Source organism: Trichosurus vulpecula, chromosome 5, assembly GCF_011100635.1.
Source record: "Trichosurus vulpecula isolate mTriVul1 chromosome 5, mTriVul1.pri, whole genome shotgun sequence".
NCBI classification, from domain to species: Eukaryota; Metazoa; Chordata; class Mammalia; order Diprotodontia; family Phalangeridae; genus Trichosurus; species Trichosurus vulpecula.
This window is the reverse complement of record NC_050577.1, coordinates 303,779,915-303,801,707: the sequence shown is the minus strand read 5'-3', so window position 1 is coordinate 303,801,707 and position 21,793 is coordinate 303,779,915. Positions and strand designations below refer to the sequence as shown.

The window sequence follows — 21,793 nt, the reverse complement described above, 5'->3', positions numbered from 1 at the left end:
TCAACAATGACCTCTCTGCAGCATCTGTCAATGTTGACCCCCTTCTACTAGATACTCCGCTCTCCTCCCTGAGTTCTCATCCCTGCTCTCATTTCTCCTCCTTCCTATATAACCACACTCAAGCCTCCTCTGCTGGATCTTCATACACATCACACCTGGGGGTGCTCCCTCAGTCTCTGTCCTGGACCCTCCTCTCTCTTGTCTGCTTTCCCTTGGTGATCTCATCATCTCTGATGGGTTCGATGATCATTTCTCTGTACATGGTTCCCATTGTCACTCCCCCCTGAGCTGCAGTCCCATATCACCAGATGCCTATTGAACAGTCTAAATGAGACTACTGAAACAGACTGAATGAAACAGAGCTCACGATCTTCCCCCAACCTCTCCCGTTCTGAACGTCTCCACAGCTGTGAAGGGGACTCTCATCCTTTCCAGGGTCCCAGGTCCACAAAGCTCAGCGTCATCCTAGACTCACATTTATAATTGCCAAATCTTGCCATTTCTCTTTTTATGCTATCTCATGACTAATTCTCCTTCTCTCCACTCTTCATGAACGCCCCTCAGCTCAGGCCTTTGCCACTTCTTATTTGCATTATTATGCTAGATTTCTTTCTAACTGCTCTCTCCCCCTGCTCCAATCAATCCTCCAGTTGCCAAAGTGACTTTTCTAAAGCACGGTCTATGTCACACCCCTGCCTAATGAAGTCCAGTGGTCCCCTAATATTTCCAGGACCAAATATTCAAATATGAAATCCTTTTGTTGGGAAAAGTTCTTCACAACCTGGCCCCTTCCTACTTCTCCAATCTTACATTCTGCCCCCCTTATACTCTACGGTCAAGTCCAAACTGGCTGATTTGAGGTACATCACGAATGATTCTCCAGCCCTGATCCCCAAGTCTTTGCTCTGGCTGCTCCCAGCTTGTGGAATGCTCTCCCTCCTCTCCACTTCATCTTTTCTTCCCTGGCTTCCTAGAAGACTCAAGCAAGTGTCACCTGCCCCAGGAGTCTCCCGGCTACTAGCACCACCCTCTCCACAGCCACTCTGCACGTTGTCTATATTTAATTTGTGGGTCCTGGCTTGTCAATGTTGTTTCTCCTATGAGAAAGTAATCTCATGGGCAGCAGGGACCAACACATAGCCCAATGCCTGTCACACATTCAGTGCTTACTAAATGCTTAACAACTGATGGATTAAAAAGCCCCGACTCTACTTCACGGAGGCAGCAAAGGGAGGATCGCTTTTCAGAACAAAGCACAGTTAGAAATGCTTTTCTGATTCCATTACTGAGAAAACCCAAGTCACCAAACAGAAAACACTCACCTCCACGGTTTGGTAATCTTGCTTATTAATTGGGGAGGCCCCCCAAGATGAGTCTTGCAATTTCATTTTAATTTTATAATTAACACATTGTATGACAGTGCCAATGGTAAGGAAAGCTTGGATCAGCAGCAGCAGCATTAGGAGCAACAGAAGGACATCATAAGATTGCTGAAACATACATGGCCAAGAAAAGACTTTAAATGATGAAGTCTAGGAAGCTAGAGAATTACACTTACAAAGAGAGGTAAAGAATAGACTTGGGCCTATACAACTCATTTGCTCGGACACCACCCAGGTGTAGGGCTTTGGGCACTGGGGTTTGTTTCCCTCAATTTTAAAATGAAGGTACTCGACTCTATAATCTCTAATGCCACATCCAGAATGAGATAATCTTGTGGTCTGGCAAAGCCACAAAAAACAATTAACCAAGGGTTAACCAGATGACCAGTCAACAATAGAGAGAAGAGGTGGGCTCATGAGAGCATAGATCTAGAGCTTAGAAAGGATGTCAGAGGCCACTTTTAGACCAAGGCCCACCCTAGTCCAGGACATCCTAGCACATGGTTCATCCGTAAGAGACTATCAAGACAGGGACTCTGTCTTACCAAAGCTTGATATTTAAAGTAACACCCACTATGTGAAGACATCTCTGCTTTCACTCCACCCTGTCTTCCCTATTCCAGTGCATAAATTCCCTGGTCCCCTTCCAAACTCACAACATAATCTGTAACTCTCTAATACACTTTTAGTGGAATACTCTATATTACAGCTGTCTATCTTATACCCCGTCAACTCTATGTGACCAAATGAGATGGTGTCTGTAAAGCACGTGGCCAACCTCAGAGCACCTTTAAGACTTCAGTTGTTGTTGACAGACAGTACAATATGGATAGAACTCTTGTTCTATCCATATTGTACTGTCACTTTGTATCTCTGACAGTGCCTAGCAGATCCCTACAAACCGCAGGCCTTTAATAAATGTCTGTCAATTTAATGAATCTGTTTAAAAATGGTCTTGTTTTTCAAAGAAGAAATGTATGCTATCCATCCACCATAAAACAAAATGTTTCGAATCACTAATAAAAAGAAAGATGGACACTTTTAAAACTCTGAGGTTCTATCTCTCCTGCCCACCAGACTGACAAAGATGACAAAAGTGGAAAATGGCAACTGCTGGAGGGCCAATGAGGGGCACTCAGGCTAGGGGAGCCGGGTGTTGGTCCAGCCATCCTGAAAAGCAATTGAGAATTCCATTCCCATATTCACTAACCCATGCACCCCTCAGACTTGTACCACCACTGCTAGTTATGCCCCAGAGAGTCCTCATCGGTATGAGGACATTCACAGAAGCATTTTTTGTTGATGCCAAAGTGGACACAATGTGGGCGCCCATCAAGCGGGCACTGGCTGAACAAAGTACGTGAACGAAATGGAACATAATGTGCTACAAGAAATGAGGAATGTGTCAGATTCAGAGAACCCCTCTATTTCATTCTTGTAAGCAACACGCAGAGCAGAACCGCGTCTTTGGTTACTCCCTCAAAAGTCAATCAATGACATACATACTTTGATTGCTGGTGGATAATCTTTAAAGATGGCAACAATTCTCATTATGCTGAAAGATAAATATCCAGAAGCCGTGAACAATAATGGAGAAGTGATGCTGCATATGGCGATCAGAACTTCGACCTGTTCAAATCAAGGCAAAGATGTTGAATTTTAGGTTCAGGATCCTCTCTGAAGGCCAGACAGACACCCCCCCAATGGAGGAATGAAAAAGCAGCAGCAACCACAGCCATCCCCACCCCTGGCCCTTACTCCACCAAGCCTTTCTCGCTTGGTAGAACCCAGCAGTGTATTCTCTGCCGGCATTGCATTCAAGAGCCAGGCCACTGCCATGCCAGGGTGAGGGGTCAGAGGTGAAAAAATACTAAAACAGGCTTCCAACGTCAAAAATAAAGCCAAATTTCATTGGATGCGATGAAGAAAACATTTATTAAGCCATCTAATTCTTTATAAGGAATTGTGAATAAAAAAGGAGCTGGCATTTTACTGGAATGCTGCCTTAAAGATTCAACTCTGACAAGACTCTCCGTATATATGCTGGTTCCATCAAAGGTCAGGACAATCAGAGCCCTCCCCACCCCCTCTGTTCCTTCCAGAAGTTCTGTGTCTGGGAACATCTGTGCATCCTGACAACTCACACAGCTGGTCCCTCAGGACATGTATATTGGATGAACACTCCCAATGACGCATGAATTAGGTCCAGAACTGAGCAGGAGGAAGAGAAAAGGCTAGATTCCAGTTGGGAAAGAGTGCTATGCTTCTGATGATCTCGGGCTTCTCTGGGAACCTGTTAAAACCCCAGCATTGTTCTGTTTGTTCCTTATAGTTAAAATCATGGAATACCCCAGTCAGAGAGGAACTGAAATGACCAGCAGTAGAGATGTGCATAATGACTGTAAACAGGCCATAGCATATTAGGAATGATGACTCACATGCAGAAATATAAAAGATATGATCCAAGTCTAGGAAAGAAGTGGGCCAATCATATAACAAAAGTAAAAGGCAAAGCATGGACAGCCTACACATCACACTGAGACCCACCTAAGACAAGCCAACAGGCAAATATTTATTGAGTTCTATGTGCCAGGCACCCCACTAAGCACTAAGGATACAAAGAGAGGAAACCAGACCTTGGTCTCAAGGAGCTGCTCTTGGTGTAATGGGAAAGACAACATAAAATGGATACAATCTCAGAGGGAAGACACTAGCACGAAGGGGAATCAGGAAAGGCTCCCTATGAAAAGTGGGATTTTAGCTGAGACCTGAAGGGAGTCAGAGATGCCAGAAGGTGGAGATGATGAGGGAGAACATTCCAGGTATGGGAGACAGTCAGTGAGAATGCCAAAAGCCAAGAGATGAAGTGTGGGGGTAGAGGGGGCTTTACTCTTGAGCTTTTGATGGTACATGGTCACATCTCCCCCAACCCAAACCCCACAACATCTCATTCTATCTAACATTCTGACCCATTCCTTTGACTGTGCTTTCTGGAATGACTGTTGAAAGAACATGGACAACAACCACGCAAGTATACACAAATGGAGAATGAATGCACACTGATGAAGTTGGGGCAATTAGATTGTTAATACCTACAATTCATAATTGACCATTAAGAAAAAGCAGCATGTCTACAATAAGATGCTGAAGCACTGAAATAGTTAGTCATCAAGTAGAAAATAATATTTGTCTGAAATACACAAACACAAATTTTCTGTCCCAATAGGCACAGCACTGCTCCACAAAGGGGCACAGAAAAATGTCAATAATAAATTAGTGCTTTGTGCCCCCATGTAACTTAAAATTGACCAAAGAGGTCAGACATTACAAGTGGATAGACATTTGGCCTCTCAGATGGAGAGACTTAGAAGCTAAGAACACCATTGTTTAAGAGCATAATGTCATTAGCAAAATAGTAAGGAGGATCATAGTATCATGGGCTAAGAAGGGCCTTATGGGCCATCTAGCACAACTCCCTCACTTTTTAGATGAGTAAACTGAGGATCAGAGGAAAAGTGACTTTCTCAAGATCACAAGGAAGCATTAAAGTTGGTGCTTACAACCACTTCCTATGACTATCTTTTCACTGTGTCACTTGGCCTATAAGGTCATAGATTTAGAGCTACGAGAGAATGTAGGGATCATCCATCCTCCTCATTTTATAGATGAGGAAACAAGGTGAGTGTGCTGGTAACCAAAAATGGGCTCCTTAGCACTTAGTCAACAAGTGCCCTTGAATAGTTTGGCTTTTCCCCTGAACTAACTGAATGCTCTTTGTATGTTGGAATGGAGTAAGCTTGTTGGCCCCTTCACCTTGCTTCCCTTGCTTAAGCAGATTGAAAGAACCTGTGCTTTCGTGGTCAACCCCTTCACCTTGCTTAAGCAGATGGAAAGAACCTGTGCTTTCCCCGTGTACTTTATGCCCCCACAGAAGCTAGATGGTTAAAAACAGCTTCCGTTGGAGCTAGAGGCTGCTACAGCTACAGCCACGGCCACAGCCACAGCCACAGCCGAAGCTGGAGCTGCTGGTAGCAGAGCTGACATACATGAGGACTGAGGAGTGTTGAACAAGAACTTGAGGCCAGTGGGTAATCTTTTTACCATAGAGGGGAAGCATGTATATGATTTTGCTTTATACCATCATGCTTCTCTGTGGCCTCCTGGTTACTCTTGTGAGGCGGATTTATTGGGCCTGGAAGCTTTTGATCAAAATATCAAAATGAGGATGCTGGTTTATGGGTTGGTTACTGTGGAACCTAAATATATGCTTTGATTCTTCTGCCTCCTACTTTGAAGATTCCTTATATCTCGCGGTTCCAAACCTTTCAGACATATATATGATCCTCTTTGAAATTATAAACTCTGCCCTCCTAATACATTTGGCGACCAGGTGGATGGGATCGCTAGGTATAAAATCTCTATTTAGAAGCAGAAGAACTTCAGAGGAAGAAATGAATATCCCAGGGTGGGAGGATCCATTTTATTCCTCCCTAGCAAAGGAATTGGCTAAAAAAGCTGGACCCTGTGAAAACTGGGAACCAAGGCTACGGAGAGGAGATCCTAGGGATTTGGAAAGGTGTTTACAAGAGGTTGGGATTCAGTCAGGGGCATCACTATCTAGGCAAAGCTGGATAGTTTTATCAGCCTACTGGCTAGTAGTATATGAAAGACTGAGATTAAGTGAAAGAGATGGGGGTACTCCTACCCCACGGCAAGAAGGGGAATCTCCCATAGCAGGAGAACAAACTGACTCAAGTGAGAACTTTTCTATTAATGTGGCTAGGAGCAACAGGAGGCCAAATAAGCCAAGAGTGCATTCCAACCCAGCTCAGACCGAGCCTGACTGCCTGCTTTGCCCTTGCCATGGTGGCAGGGGAAGCGAGTGGGGGGAAAATGAGACAACGTTAGGGGCTGAGGCACAAAACACTACTAGGGTTCAGGACGTCCCTCGCATAGAGAATGGGAGATGGTTAAATGCTCAGACAAGGGCTCGTCCCATACAAAGGAGGAAGACAGAAACCCAAGGTGACAATTTAGTTACAAGGGAAATTCGGGAAGATTTCTCACCGCAAGAGGTCACAGATATTTTGAGTAGATTCAGACAAAGAATAGGAGAACCATTAATATCTTGGATGGTAAGACTCAGCGATCAAGGGGCCAGTGGAATATCTATAGATAGGACAGACTGTATGAGATTCATAGGTATCAGCCATTATCCTCTAGTTCAACAAGCTTTTAGAGAACATTGTCAGCCAGGAGATGGTGATGGCAGGACTACTCAGTTGGCGTTAGCCACTGTGGGATGCAATAAGAGATGCTACTGAATCTATGTGGCCCACTGAGCATAGACCCTGGTATTCACTTAGAAATTGTATCATGAGACTAAAGGAGGAGGTAATGAAGACTGCTATCATGATAGGAACTGCAGACAAATATTACAATGATCCCATGGGACTCCCTCATAGGAATTTAATAATTAGGACAGCTCCCCCTGTTTATAAACAACTAATTTTAAATCTGTTACTTGGGGAAGTAGGGAGCTGTCTTACAACGGTGATAAATAAGATTTTACAGTTACATGACTTAGGAGACTGGGGAAGGGATAGATCTCCTCGAGAGAGAAGGGTGAATAACCAGCAAACTTGGCACCAAAATAGAGTGGCAAGAAAAGAAATGTTTACTGCTCTATTGAGAGCAGGGGTAGGTTTTGAAATGATAGACGGCATTCCAACCAATGAATTGTACAGGATGTACCGAGATAAAGGACTTGATAACAGGAGAGATAGGGAAATAAGAACTGCTCCTGCAAATGCTACAGATGTTGAACTTTCATACCCAAGTGAATCACATGATAGGGAGTACTAGGGAACAGGCCAAGCCCCAGCCCAAATTAAGGAAATACACAGGTTGGATTGCAGACCTTACATTAACTTGACCATATATTGGAAAAATGGGTCAAGTACAGTAACTGAGGCATTAATAGATACTGGGGCTGAGGCCACCCTTATTTATGGAAATCCAGACAAGTTCAGCCATGGAACTCCTATTACCATTACAAGACTAGGAGGGACTGAAATATCAGCCAGACAAGTTAAATTGATGATGAAAATTGGACAGTTGCCCAAGAAAGAATATAGTGTGGTTATTGTGCCTATTCCTGAATACATCATTGGAATAGACATATTGAAGGGTATGACCTTAAATTTACCTGAAGGGAAATACCAATTTGCTGTGAGGAAAATAGGCATTAATGCAGTCTTAGTGGGGAAAATCAAGATGGATCCAATCACTTTGCCTGAACCTTCTGAAATAATTACTTTGAGGCAATATCGTGTGCCAGGTGGGCAAGATGAAATTGCCAACACTATAAGAGAATGTGTTGAGGCAGGAGTGTTAGTCCCTACAACTACTCAATGGAACAACCCTGTCTGGCCAGTCCGAAAGTCAGATGGGACATGGAGGATGACAGTAGATTATAGACAGCTGAACCAAGTGACTCCTCCCTTGTATGCTGCTGTTCCAGACATGGTTACTTTAATAGAGAGAATACAAAAACATGAAGGGACTTGGTATGTAGTTATTGATTTGGCCAATGCCTTCTTTACAATCCCAATAGACCCCAAGCAGTGGAACCAGTTTGCTTTCACTTGGCAAGGCCAACAGTATACGTTTACACGCCTGCCGCAAGGATATATTCATAGCCCAACTATTTGCCACAGGATTGTAGCTGAACATTTGGATGAATTAAAGTTACCTGGTGTACAGCTTACACATTACATAGATGACATCACGATACAGGGAAAGAATATAAAGGAAGTGGAGGAGAGTTTAGCATTATTAATTGACCATATGAAAAGCAAAGGATGGGAAATCAACCCCGCAAAGGTTCAAGAGCCAGCTCAAACTGTAAAATTCTTGGGAATACAGTGGAATAGAGGACTGTGAGAAATTCTCCCACAAGCTCGACAAAAAATCCAGGATTTTCCCACCCCTACTAATAAGAAAGAGGCCCAAAAGTTCATAGGGCTATTTGGTTATTGGAGATACCACATCCCACATTTGGGACAGATTTTAAAACCCTTGTATAAAGTCACCAGAAAGAAATATGAATTTGTTTGGGGACTTGAACAAAGTAGAGCTTTTGAGGAAGCAAAGGCTGCTATACAATTAGCTCTGGACTTATGGCTTATGCAAAATGGGCCAGTGGAGTTACAAGTGATTATACAAGATGACTATGCAAATTGGAGTCTGTGGCAAAAATAACAGAGCCGAAGCGTACCTTTAGGCTTTTGGTCAAGGAAACTGCCCTCATCTGGAGTGCAGTATACACCTTTTGAGAAGCAGCTGTTAGCTGCATATTGGGCTTTAGTAGAAACTGAGCAACTAACTCTGGGTCACGAAGTGATATTAAGGCCTGGAATTCCAATTATGACTTGGGTAATGAGCACCTCAGCTTCTCACAGAATTGGACATGCGCAAGAGGCAAGCATCATCAAATGGAAGTGGTATATTCAGAATAGGTCCAGAGCAGGCAAAAGTGGAGTTTCTGCTCTACATGAATCTGTGGCGAATATTGATACTGAGAGGAATGAAAACCCCTTGAATATAAGCAACAGATGGTACCATCCTTAGTGAAATGGAATAATGGATATGATGGACTAAATGAAGAACTGAAGAAACATGCTTGGTTTACTGACGGGACAGCAAAATATTTAGGACAGAAGAGACATTGGAAAGCAGTAGCCTATAACCCCTGTACTAGGCGAACTCTGGAAAGTTCTGGGATAGGTGGAAGTAGCCAATATGCTGAACTGATGGCAGTGCATCAGGCCATCAGAGCGGAGAAAAGAGGACAGTGTCATATATTTACTGACTCGTGGGCGGTAGCTAATGGATTAGCTACTTGGATGCCTATATGGAGGAATCAGAATTGGGAGATTCATGGCAAACAAGTTTGGGGTAAAGAGTTATGGGAAAATATATGGGACATGTCTTTGGTTACGGATTTGTCAGTTTTTCATGTTGATGCTCACGCGACCCTGATGACACCAGAACGTGAGTACAATGCACACGCGGATCGACTAGCAAAGATTGCTACTGAATGTATTGTCCCTACTCCGACTCCAACTGATGACACAGCCTTAGCAAGATGGGTCCACCAGACCGCCGGCCATTTAGGGGTCCAGGCCACCCATCGACGGGCACAGGATCGAGGTATCAGTATCTCTCATGCGTTGTTAAAACAAATAACAGAAGAGTGTTGTATATGCCAGTTAGAAAAAGAACGAACTCTTCCTAGGATAGTAACTGGAGAAATAGTGAGGGGAAAAGTTCCAGCCCAAATTTGGCGGATAGATTATATTGGCCCACTACCCCAAGATAAAGGATGTAAATATGTATGTACGTGTGTTGACACCTATTCAGGTGTACTAGTGGCTTGTCCTTACAAGGACACAACTCAGAAAAACACCTGTAAAACCCTAGATATTGTAAGTTTATACTATGGAACCCCAATGCAGATTCAAAGTGACAATGGGTCACATTTCAAGGGCAAAGAAGTGAAAAGATATTGTGTGTTGAATAATATAGAATGGATATATCATATTACATATTACCCACAAGCATCTGGGCTAACTGAAAGAATGAATGGATTGTTGAAAGAACAGCCGAGAAAATTAAGCTCTAATAATTCATACCGACACTGGAAGGATAATTTGTCTGTTGCCTTACGTAATTTGAATAATAGGCCCTTGGGGGGAGTACACCTCTAGCCAGAATGATGACCCCAAATCTGCAGATTAGAGAACAGCAAACACGTGAGATCCAAAATATTGAATTTTGGACTGTGAGGGAAGATGTCCCACTATCATGTCCAGGAACACCTGGTTCGGCAGGATATGATTTACATTGTATAGAGAATTTTAGGTTGAATAGGAAAGAGATAAGAAAAACCCCTACTGGAGTATGTATGAAAATCCCCAAGAATCATTTTGGATGGATGTTGCCTAAACCAGGATTAGCAGCTCAAGGAATATATGTATTGGCTGGAGTGATAGATTCTAATTATCAAAAAGAAATTGTTGTGACACTCCAGAATTTGGGTAAAAAACCTGTACAATTTTGTAGAAATGATAGGATAGTTCAAGTGATTATTATCCCCTGTGAAAAAATACCCTTTGTGAAAACTGACCCTCCTCCCAAAATAACTACTAGAGGGGCAAAAGGGTCTTGCTCCATTGACAGAATAAAGTCGGGAGCTAAGGTATGGGTAAAATGGAAGCCAGATGATATTCCAAAGGCTGCAGAAGTTATAGCCCATGGGAAGGACAACACTGTAACAGTTGTCTATTCAGGGGAAAATAATTACCAAATCATACCCCTGAACCATATATTTTGCCGTGAATAGGGTTATAATAATAGATTCACGGACTCCACAGGTATGGCTGATGCTGGTAAATGCCATAAGCCACTCGGAGGGAAGGTGACCTTGTGTGATTAACGGATGAAAACTTGTACATCTGGGGAAAGGCTGGGAGGACAAACCTAGTCTCTACCTAGGATGGGATCCTCTTAGTTTAGTTTTCTCATTGTGTTTCCTTGTACATTTGGGGAAAGGCTGGGAGGACAATCTTAGTCTCTATCTAGGGTGGGATCCTCTTGGCTTCCTCATTATGTTCCTTTTGAAAAGAAACATTTCCCACCTGAGTTTGGCTCTGATATTGGATCTTTGCATAACTGAAATCTCAACCAAACTGGAGATGATTTTATTTGAAGGATAATAGCCCATACTTGCCTACACTTTTGTTCTTTATTTTGGCTAACCTTGTTGCTAGTTCTGTCTCCTTTAGGCTTGAGCACCCTGCACTTTCCGGTGACTGCCTAAGCACATAGCATTCTTGGAATTCCTGCCAGCTCGTTAAAGAACTGACCTCTGGAATGGGACTCTTTGGGGCAGGGACACCTCTACGTCCAATTTCAGTAAGAAGAAGCTATGGAAAATGAGACCTTCACCCCTTACCCCAAGATTTTGAGCCCCAATCGTTCGGGGTGGGGGGAATGATGATAGTGTTCTGTGTACGTATTTTGTGTTATCCTTGCTATGTTGTTTTATTGTTATGATATTATTGATCCTATGTAATGGATACAAAGATCTAGGGGTGGACATTTGAATTATTAACAATTATTTTGGGGATGATTGATTCAAAAGATTATCTTGCTGGGACCTAGGGGTGGGTCACATTTGAATCATAAATCAATATTTGGGAATGTCACTGAATGATATGTTTTGCTTTATTATGAATGATATGTTTTAGTTTCCTTCGTAATTGGATCACAATATATGTTCTAGGATACATGGCTGATTAGATTATGTATCCTAGAACAATGGGTGGAGTGTGTTGGTAACCAAAAATGGGCTCCTTAGCACTTAATCAACAAATGCCCTTGAATAGTTTGGCTTTTTCCCCTGAACTAACTGAATGCTCTTTGTATGTTGGAATGGAGTAAGCTTGTCGGCCCCTTCACCTTGCTTCCCTTGCTTAAGCAGATTGAAAGAACCTGTGCTTTCATGGTCAACCCCTTCACCTTGCTTAAGCAGATGGAAAGAACCTGTGCTTTCCCCGTGTACCTTATGCCCCCGCAGAAGCCAGATGGTTAAAAACAGTTTCCGTTGGAGCCAGAGGCTGCTACAGCTACAGCCAAAGCTGAAGCAGGAGCTGCCGGTAGCAGAGCTGACATACATGAGGATTGAGGAGTGCTGAACAAGGACTTGAGGCCAGTGGGTAATCTTTTTACCATAGAGGGGGAGCATGTATATGATTTTGCTTTATACCATCATGCTTCTCTGTGGCCTCCTGGTTACTCTTGTGAGGCGGATTTATTGGGCCTGGAAGCTTTTGATCAAAATATCAAAATGAGGATGCTGGTTTGTGGGTTGGTTACTGTGGAGCCTAAATATATGCTTTGATTCTTCTGCCTCCTACTTTGAAGATTCCTTATATCTCGCAGTTCCGAACCTTTCAGACATATATATGATCCTCTTTGAAATTATAAACTCTGCCCTCCTAATACAGTGAGAAAGGATAAATGACTGGACCAAGGTCACATAGGTAATATATATGAGAATGGGGATTCAGAACCAAACCTATGATGAATATAAATCTTAAAAAAATGGCAAGTAGGGGAGTAACATTTTCAGGCTAGTAGTAATGCCTATTCTCTCCCATCTACCTAGAGTATTCTGGAGCAGTGTAATTCATGAACCCTCATCTCTAAGAGGAACTCTCTATAACATTATGAAAAGCTTTTTCTTGTGGGATTGTTAGTTAGATATAATGGTGACTTAAGACCAAAGAGTCTTTAAAGGCATCTGCTCATATTTAGAATGGATTATATTTTGTTTTTCTAACTCATTGAGGCTTAAAATATATTATAAAGTTGCAGTCATCAAAACCACTTAGTATTGGTTAAAAAAAATAGGAGTTTAACATTACAGTTTAGACATGGAAGAATCAGGAATAACTGAACCAAGATCTAGTGTCTGATGCAACTGAAAACATAAATTACCTAAGAAAGAACTTCCTGTTTTAAAAAAACAACTTCTGAGACAACTGAAAATCAACCTAGCAGAAATCTATTTAGACAAACGTGCCACATCTCACAATAAATTCAAAATGGATAGGTACATCCCTTGAATATTTAAAATTGCACCATAAATTGGGAGAAAAGCAGATCATGTCACTTTCATGGCTATGAGGACAGTGGAAGGGAATGGAGTTCAATATAAAAGATGAAAATAGGTCATTCTGATTATCTAAAAATAAAAAAAAAGCTTGCACAAACAACATTAACACACTGGATAGAGAAAGCACTCTCCTGAAGACAATCGATGAGATAGCTGTGCAAAGAGAAGCCACAAGCTCCAAAGCCAGAACAAGCAGGGCCAGGAGCAGCCCGGGCCTGCGTGAAGTTGCTGATCAAGCTGTTCTCTCATTTTTCTAGGCCCTAGCGTTTTGTCATCGATGGTAACCAGAAGCAGGCCTGTACTTCAGGAGTCCTACTGTGGCAGCCTGGAAAAGGAGAAGGCTGCTATAGTAGCCCAAGTCAGAAGTAACATGAACCTAAACAGGGGTAGAGGCTTTAAGGTGAGGGGAGAAGAGGGAATTAGGAATAGGAGAAACATTACGTCGTGGAGAGACACCAGACAATACTCAGCAACTGAGAGGATTGGGGCCGGGGGGAAGTGGAGGCCGAGGGAAAAGGGAAGAATGACTCTGACGCTGGAAAAAACAGATGACTAGAAGGAGGACATTGTCTCCCATGGAACCAGGGGCATCTGGAGGAGGGATGGGGAGTGAAGAAGCATAAAAATAGACCCTCGAAGCGCCATATGGGGCAACTTCAGTGTCAGATAACCAGCGGGCAGCAAAAAGTATACAAATGGAGCTCAGAGAACAGACAAAGGACAGACACAGAGACTGCAGAGTTAGACCTTGAGAGGCTCCTGTTCCGTGAATGACTGTAATGGCGGCCTTGAGCCCTGGAATTCCCCAGCCATTTCCACTTCACCCAATTGTGAGCAATGCCTGTTGCTAAGATGTGGCGGGTTTCTTGTCAAGCCCATCAGAACCCTGCCATGTGATCCAGCCCGGAATGAGAGACCAACCAGAATTCAACAAACAGTTACTGACTCGCTCTGCTTACTATAAGGTGATTCATAAAAGGAGACAAGGAATCTGCCTTTACTTACCAAGCACTGACTTGGATATTCAGCTGCTACATGGCTCGCGATGGCACTTGGAAAACACTGAGAAAAAGGAAAGACACATTTTCTGATAATACGTCTTTGTGTTGTTTCTATTAGAGAACAAATTTCCTAACTCCCAACAAGTGTTATTTGCCACAGTGAATACCAAATGCGGATATACCACAGTCTGAATCTATACAAGTATTCCACTGTTAAAGTTAAATATTTAATGGAAATGTCCCCATGGTAAACATAAAGAGAGGTCACTTTTTCTCTGAGTATCCCACACATCAACTGGAGAAGAAAGATATGGTTGATCAGGAAGTATCAATATGTCATTTCAAAAAAGCAATTTTGAAGGTTAAAAACGAGTACTTATTTCAAAAAATAAATTCTACTTTTTTAATTGTATCAAATTTTATCAAATATATTTATTGTAAAGTCAGTATGGAATTTTATACGTAGCTTTACAACGTATCATATAGATTAATTCATCAACGAATGAAAAATGAGAGGAAACATTTAGAAAGATTTATACGCACATACACATAACATGCACATACAGACACACATATTCAGATGTTAGAAATTCCAGGGTTTTCTTATCCAATTCTTCGTTTAAACTATAGGAAAGCCTCACAAATGAAATCCACCTCCACTTTTTAGGACCCTGAGATTGTCCCTAACTACTTTTAAGAACTAAAAGAAAATCATGACACTATTGCTTGGTTTACAATGCCAGCCTCACCTTCTCTTCTCCAAGAACAGTAAATCAAAATGGGTCAGTAAGTCTAAGTGTGGCTTCTTTTCAAATGTAAGGTATTTTGTGGGGTTCAGGCAGCTCCCAAGGTCACTGTGAAGATCAGAGATCCTAATTCCAGAACTAGAAGGGACCTCAGAGGGGCCATTTAGTCTTAACACCCCTCCCCATTTCAGAGATGAGGACACTGAGGACCCGAGCGCTGAAGTGACTTGGCCAAATCGTCAGACCTGGGACACAACCTCAGCTCCTCAGACTCCAGAAACAACAGGAGGGAGAGCAGGAAGGTACCTCAGAGGCCACTGGGCTCAACTCCCTAAGGTGTAGAAATAAGGAAAGTGAGGCCCAGAGGGGTGAAGTGAGTGAAGCCTCAGAGGCGTTCTGTGCGTCGCCAAGAGCCAGATCAACATCACATGATTAGAGCTGCGATTCTGGGCCAAGGCACCTATTTCCTAGTGGTTTGAACGTAGGAGGGTAAGTCCCTTAATCTCTCTCCACACCCGTATCTTCATCTGTAAAACGCAGATAATACTTCCATTATCTGCATATGAAGACACAAAGGACAATGCCAACGAGAAAGCAAAATGTGTTTTTTCTAAAGAGGCCAACAAGGATCCCCAGTGACCACACACGTGCTGCTCATCCCAACGGGACATCTCCACATCCTCTGACTCTTCCAGGCTCAGCTGAAGGGCTGCTGCTTTTTTTTTAACTTTTATTTTTGTAGCTGTTCATTTATGGAATGCAGATTTCACAACACATTGTAGATTAAATAGTTAAAAACCACTTGAAATTACTTAAATTTCACATAATATTGTATTGAAAACAGTCTCGTAATTTTATTCTTTGAATCAATGTGAAAAAAAACTCAAGCAATTTTCCCCCTAAGGTAAGCCACTTTCTCAAGCTAGAGATAAAACCTTGGGGGAAGTGGCTTCAGGTGTGTTAATGATAAAAGAAAGTACATGAAGGAGAGAAAATCATGAAGCAGGTCACTAAAAGGGGGGGGTGTTAATAAAATGCACTCCATGAGAAAACAGCTCATGGAGAACACCCCTTCCCCCTGACAACATGGAGCTCTGCTCCATTTCCGTAGGGCCAAAGGGCAAACAAACAAGAACTGAAGACTCCAGCTCATGTCAGTCAGCCCTTTCTCAAACTCTACTTGCATGTTTTGATTATACAGGCTTTGGTCAACAGATATTTTGTTCTAATTGTCTCCAAAGAACAACTTGGCATCTTATTAGCTACCATTTTGCTCATTAATCTTTGGGGGTATGCTCTGTCTCCCCAAGAGCCTCTAACCTCCCTGTGGAAGGGAGCTGTATCTGATACTTCTATTCTCTTACATGGCCCCAAGCTGGGCAGATCCTAAGTTCTCAATAAACATTTGCGGATTGTTTATTTTTTGGATTAAGTAGAAATATTCAATGGAGAAACCCACACACAGTTGGGTACAGGAATACATTTCACTCAATAGGAAAATAGGAGAGAGGCTGTAAGGAGGGAGAATTAGAAGGAGGGTAGATTAAGGGAGGAATTCCTTCTAAGCAAAACAAACTAAGGACACACAACATTTCTAGCTCTTTTTGGGATGCCAAAGAATGGGAATCTGAGGGGGTATCCACCAACTGGGGACTGACTGAACAAATTATAGTACATAAATATAATATGTATTTATATAATAGTAGAAATAAATATAGTACATGAATGAGATGAAATACTATGGTGCTATAAGAAATGATGAAGGGGATGGTTTCAGATAAACCTGGGAAGACTCATGGCCTAATGCAAAGTGAAGTGAGCAGAACCAAGAAAACAACGTGTACAATAACAACATCATAAAGACAAATAGCTTTGAAAGACTTAGTAACTCTCATCACTGTGCTATTACCAGCCATGATTCCAAAGGACTCCTGATAAAACATGGCCCACCTCCTAACAGAGAGGGGAAGGATTCAGGGTAGAGAATATAAAACAAAGTTGGCAGGGTGTGTGTCATAGACAATGTGTACATTTGTTTGACTCTCCCTCTTTGTGATGGCCTTGGTTTTTCCTTAGTTCTCAGAGGGGTAGGGGGAGCTGGAAGAGAGAGTGAGAAAGTGAATTTCTGGTGATAGGAAGAAATGCAATCTATAAGAAAGTTTTTAAAATGACAAGAGCACACAACCGGACGAGATCTGTGAATTCCAAACTCTGATCTTACCTTTCGTCTTTGGTTGTTTATCGCCCCCCCCCCACTCCCACCCCAGATGCTGCTCAGATTTCAAGGCTGAGCTGAGAGAATCTCCTCCTTGCATAGAATCCTCTCAGAAGGAAACAGCATAGAGATGCCTTCCCTTTATCTCATCTCTACTTTACTCCCTAAAGCCCTGGAGGATTCCTGACTATCCGATAAGTTCATCTTAGCCCCCTTCCTGCCATTTCCCTTTCCTATCCACAGGTTTCTGAACAGTTTATACCTTTGGAGTGTTAGAGGAAGTATGTTCACTTTGAAGATGACTGTACTATGTTGGATATATTTCTTTACTCTCATACATTACTTGGACGTATTTCACAGCCCTCCTAATAAACTGTAGAATCTACATGTATAGGGCAGTGTCTTTTTGTCTTTATCTTTATGTTCAGCAGTGACTACAGTGACATAGTAGGTGCTTAATTTATTGTTAAGGCTTCTGTGGAAAGTAATGTGAAGCATTATGCAAATCATAATGTCTCCGTATTAACTAATCAGTCAACAAGCAATTATTAAGAGCTCGATAGCTTAATCCAGATATGCACAGTAAAATGGATTATTTGATTCCTTACTTACTGCCACCAAAATCCAAAAGAATGTCACTGAAAGGTATGGACCTGAAACTAATACATCCATGTTCAAAGCAATTATACCACCAAACACTGCAGAAATTCCAACAATTATTTCAATAACCTGAAAAGAAACAGAAAAATAAAATGTAAGAGCTATAGTAAAATTCAATGAGCATTGATTATGCACCTACTATGTACAAGGCACTATGCTCAGTGCTTGGTATACAAAGATGGAAGTCAAAGTTTTGCCCTTGTGGAGCTTCCTAGCCTACCGATAATTAAATACAAAATATGTAACTCTGGGGCAAGGTAGAATTTGGCTGGCTGGGGAGGAAGAGATCTTCTCCTATGGTGGGAGAAGGCAAACACTGCAGGCTCAGGAGGTGACCTGGCCTGAAGGATATTCTGGGGTCATGTGTGGAGCAGTGAAATGAATGAGAGGAGGAGAGAGGAGGAGGGAGGGGAAGGGAGGGGAGGGAGCAGAGGAGAAGGGAGGGGAGGAGAGGGGAAGAGAAGGGAAAGGGGAAGGGGGAGAGGGGAAGGGAGGGGAGGGAGCAGAGGAGAAGGGAGGGGATAAGAAAGGAGAGGAGAGGGGAGGGGAGGGGAGGGATGGAGAGAAGAGGAGAGAATATAATGCTAAGTTATACAGACTTAATTGACTGTTGAGCTTTTGTTTCATTGGCATTGCTCTAATACTTCGAATTCCTATATTGTATTTTTGAGCCTGATACCATCAGAATTCTGCCTTTAATAATGCACAAATTTAGGAACTCTTTGGAGTTACAAACTTTTGAACTGTAAGTCAACCATGGAGCCAGATGGTCTGATCCCACTCTGAGAATTATCAAAAAATACTGAGTTCCTGTTAGCACTATGAGCTAGAATCTCACATAGATGAGCTCTTTGTCTGCTCTGCGCACTCTGGACTGACCAGAGCTGAAAAGCTAGAACATGTGATGACAAAAGTAAGAAAACGTTTTTCGCTAAAAATCTCCCCCATTGCGTCCTCTACTGTTACTACCCCAATTCTGTCCTCATGCCATAGGATCGTTCCTTGCTGCCAGAAGAAAGTCCTCCCCCATTCCTTCCTTTGCCATTACTTCTGCCCACTTTGTATTCCATAGCCAGCTTTCGCCAGCCTCCTCCCCCATGGTAACAGAAGGCAGAAACAGAGAAAGGAAAACTGGGTCACCTTTGTCCCAAGAGAAGGCAGCAATGGCCACTGAAGCAGCAATACCAGCAGCGGCAACAGCAGAAAGAGTTGGCTTGGCTTTCTTTGTTCCCTGACTAGACTGTAACTTGGCAACAATTAAGGTGGGGGGGGGGGGCAGACTCCTGCCTGGGGGCAGGTCCTGGGCAACACATCACAGGCTCCATCCTCTGATCAAAGGCTGTGACCCATCCCTAGGCTTTCCTCCTCCTGATCTGATTCTTTGTCCTCACTGTTACCCCCACCCTTACCCTTCAGTATTGGGCCAAACCAACAAGCCCACTCTGGTTACACTCTCCTTCCCACTGTCAAACTCTTAGTGAAACAATTCATGTCTACATGGCAGCTATTCCCTCCCTGGAGTGAAAATTTTGCTTTCTTCATTACTGAGAACATCCACTGTTCCCTGTGAGCTTCCTCTTCCTGCCTTCTCCCATACCCCTTAACACTGTCCTTCCCAGTTGTCTTCCTCCTTTACTCCAGTCTCCTCTCAAACATGGTCCCTCTCCATGTACATCATGACCCCAGCTTCCCCCCTCACTCCCTCTGATTGTCATGTCTCCATCTGCTGCTGGTTATAGACACTTCTGAGGAAACCAAATATTGATTTTATGTTATATGTGATTCCATTCTGTAACTGCCAAAACCATGTTTCTATGTTCACAAGTTCAGCTTTGCTCCCTCAGCTCAGTTGTCCCATACATCACCTCAGTTCAAAGGAATATATTGTCTCTACACATCTTGCTGCCCATGCACAATTTAGAAGACCTGTTATCTTACTAAGGAGCCTTGCATATCCATGTACAACTTAGAGAGATGTTATCTTGCTAACAAGCAGGAGCCAGGAAGTCTTTATCTCTGCAACACTGGCTCTCCTTCAAGAAAGTCTGGTCTGTTATCATAGTAATAACAATTAGCCATGGAGGTGAAGATTTTCATAGCAGCAAGATGGAAGGAGGGGCCATTGCCAGCCCTGCATGCCAGACTTCCACCCAATCATATAGTTTTCCATCATCTATGATACTTCAGACGGTGATACTTCCTGTTCTTTGTTTTCTTGTACTTCCCAAAACTATATGGAGGCTAGTAAGCTCCATGTCATGGTCTTTTGGCTGGCTGAGGAGCCAAAAGAACCGTTTTATTGGTAATTGCTAGCCTTACCAATAAATGGAATTTTGTGCTTCAGTTTACCTTAATTTCAATTGCAACACCCCAACTCTGCCCCATCCTTGAAAAAAAAAACAACTAAATCATACAGTGAATCCCACCATCCCTGCCGGCTTTCAACCTTCACCTAGCCTCCTTTCACACACAAGCCCTCTCCACTTGTCGTCCGTTCCCGTCACTCCCTCATGAACCCTCTATCAGCTTTCAGTCTTATCACTGAACTGAAACTGTTCTCTCCAAATGATGGCCTTGTTGACGAAGTCCATGGTCTCTTCTCAATTCTCGGCCTTTCTGACCTTACACAGGGGCGTGCAGCCATGCTGCCTACTCCCAGTTCCATTCCCCAAATGCTCCTTCTTCTCCTATCTGTCCCATATAGCCTGAATGTTCTGTCCTCTTCACTTTTACCTCCTGCAGAACACTTTGCTTGGGCCCATGCCGCTGCTGGTGCCTTCCTCTCCAAGGTCCCTATGATTCTGTTCTCCACGTGTATGGGCACATATCCTGTCACCCAATAAAGGCAAGGATTGCCATGCTCTATGCCTCTCTATCCTCAATTTGTATTTATTTAGTACTGGGTCTTAGTAGATGCTTAACAAGCCCTTGTTAATTTACAAACGCCCCCACCCCCATTCCACCCCCTACTAGAAAAACAATGCAAAGGAATTTAAGCTGAAAAGGACCCCAGCCGCCATGCAGCCCAATCCACAAGCCCTAGGAATCCTCACTATAACATGTCTGACAAGCGGCTATCCAGTCTCTGCCAGACAGACCCAGTGACCCTGGCCTCCTGGCTGTCCTAAGAAAAAGATTCTCCATCTGCCGACTCTCAGCCTTTTCCCTGGCTGTCCCCTGGCTCTTCCTGCCACGACTCTACCCAAGCTTCCTGCAAGTTCCAGCTAAACTCTCACCTTCTGCTAGAAGCCTTTCATCTGCGATTATTTCCAGTTGATCCTGTCTGCATCTGGTTTGAATAGAGGTGTTTGCATGCTGTCTCTTTGATTAGACTGCGTGTGTGCTCCCTGAGCACAGGGATTGAGTGTTTGGCTTTCTTTGCATCCCCAGGGCTGAGCACAGTGCAGGCACACAACAGGCACCACCTGATTCGTCTCCATGTACAAAACCTAGTATCTTTAGAGGGATGCCCTGCCTTCCATGCTATTCCAGGATGTCCCCAGGCAGCACACAGTACCTCTTTTGGCTTTTCTCCTCTACAAAACATTTCCCCTCATGTGACCCCATTATCTCATGAGACTGCTGTGAGAAATCTAAAACACTGTAAATATGAAGGACTAGCTGGAGGCACACTGGGGCATTGACTAGGCAATGCTGCTGGAAGCTGGACAGCACAGGCCTGGAGTCGGGGAGCCTCATCTTCCGTAGTTCAAGTCCAGCCTCGGACACTTACTAGCTGCCTCAGTCTCCTCATCTCTAAAAGGAGATGGGGAATGAAATGGCCAGCCCCTCCCCCCCAGTATCTCTGCCAAGAAACCCCAAATGAGAGCAGAGAGTCAGAAGGATAACAAGCAGGGCCGTGCTGGTAAATGTTTAACCACTGGCTTTCTGGAAACACAGACCAAAGGGTGATAAAACGGTGCAATACCACTGCCAAGCCTGTATACCAAAAGGATTAAAAAAGGGAGGTGACAGACCCACATGGACCAAAATATTTATAGCAGCTCTTTTTGTGGTGGCAAAGAATTGGAAATTGAGAGGATGCC

General features: G+C 43.2%; 1 protein-coding gene across 1 annotated transcript in view; it reads right to left on the bottom strand.

The window, feature by feature from the left end:
- Nucleotides 1-21,793, bottom strand: part of MLC1 (modulator of VRAC current 1) — a 41,151-nt gene that overhangs the window by 4,148 nt on the left and 15,210 nt on the right. Inside the window, exons 8-11 of the mRNA XM_036759869.1 lie at nt 17,700-17,816; nt 14,131-14,187; nt 2,889-3,011; nt 1,323-1,490 (exon numbers count right to left, since the gene is read on the bottom strand). Coding sequence (XP_036615764.1) covers nt 1,323-1,490; nt 2,889-3,011; nt 14,131-14,187; nt 17,700-17,816 — 465 coding nt within the window. The remainder of the gene's footprint in view (nt 1-1,322; nt 1,491-2,888; nt 3,012-14,130; nt 14,188-17,699; nt 17,817-21,793) is intronic.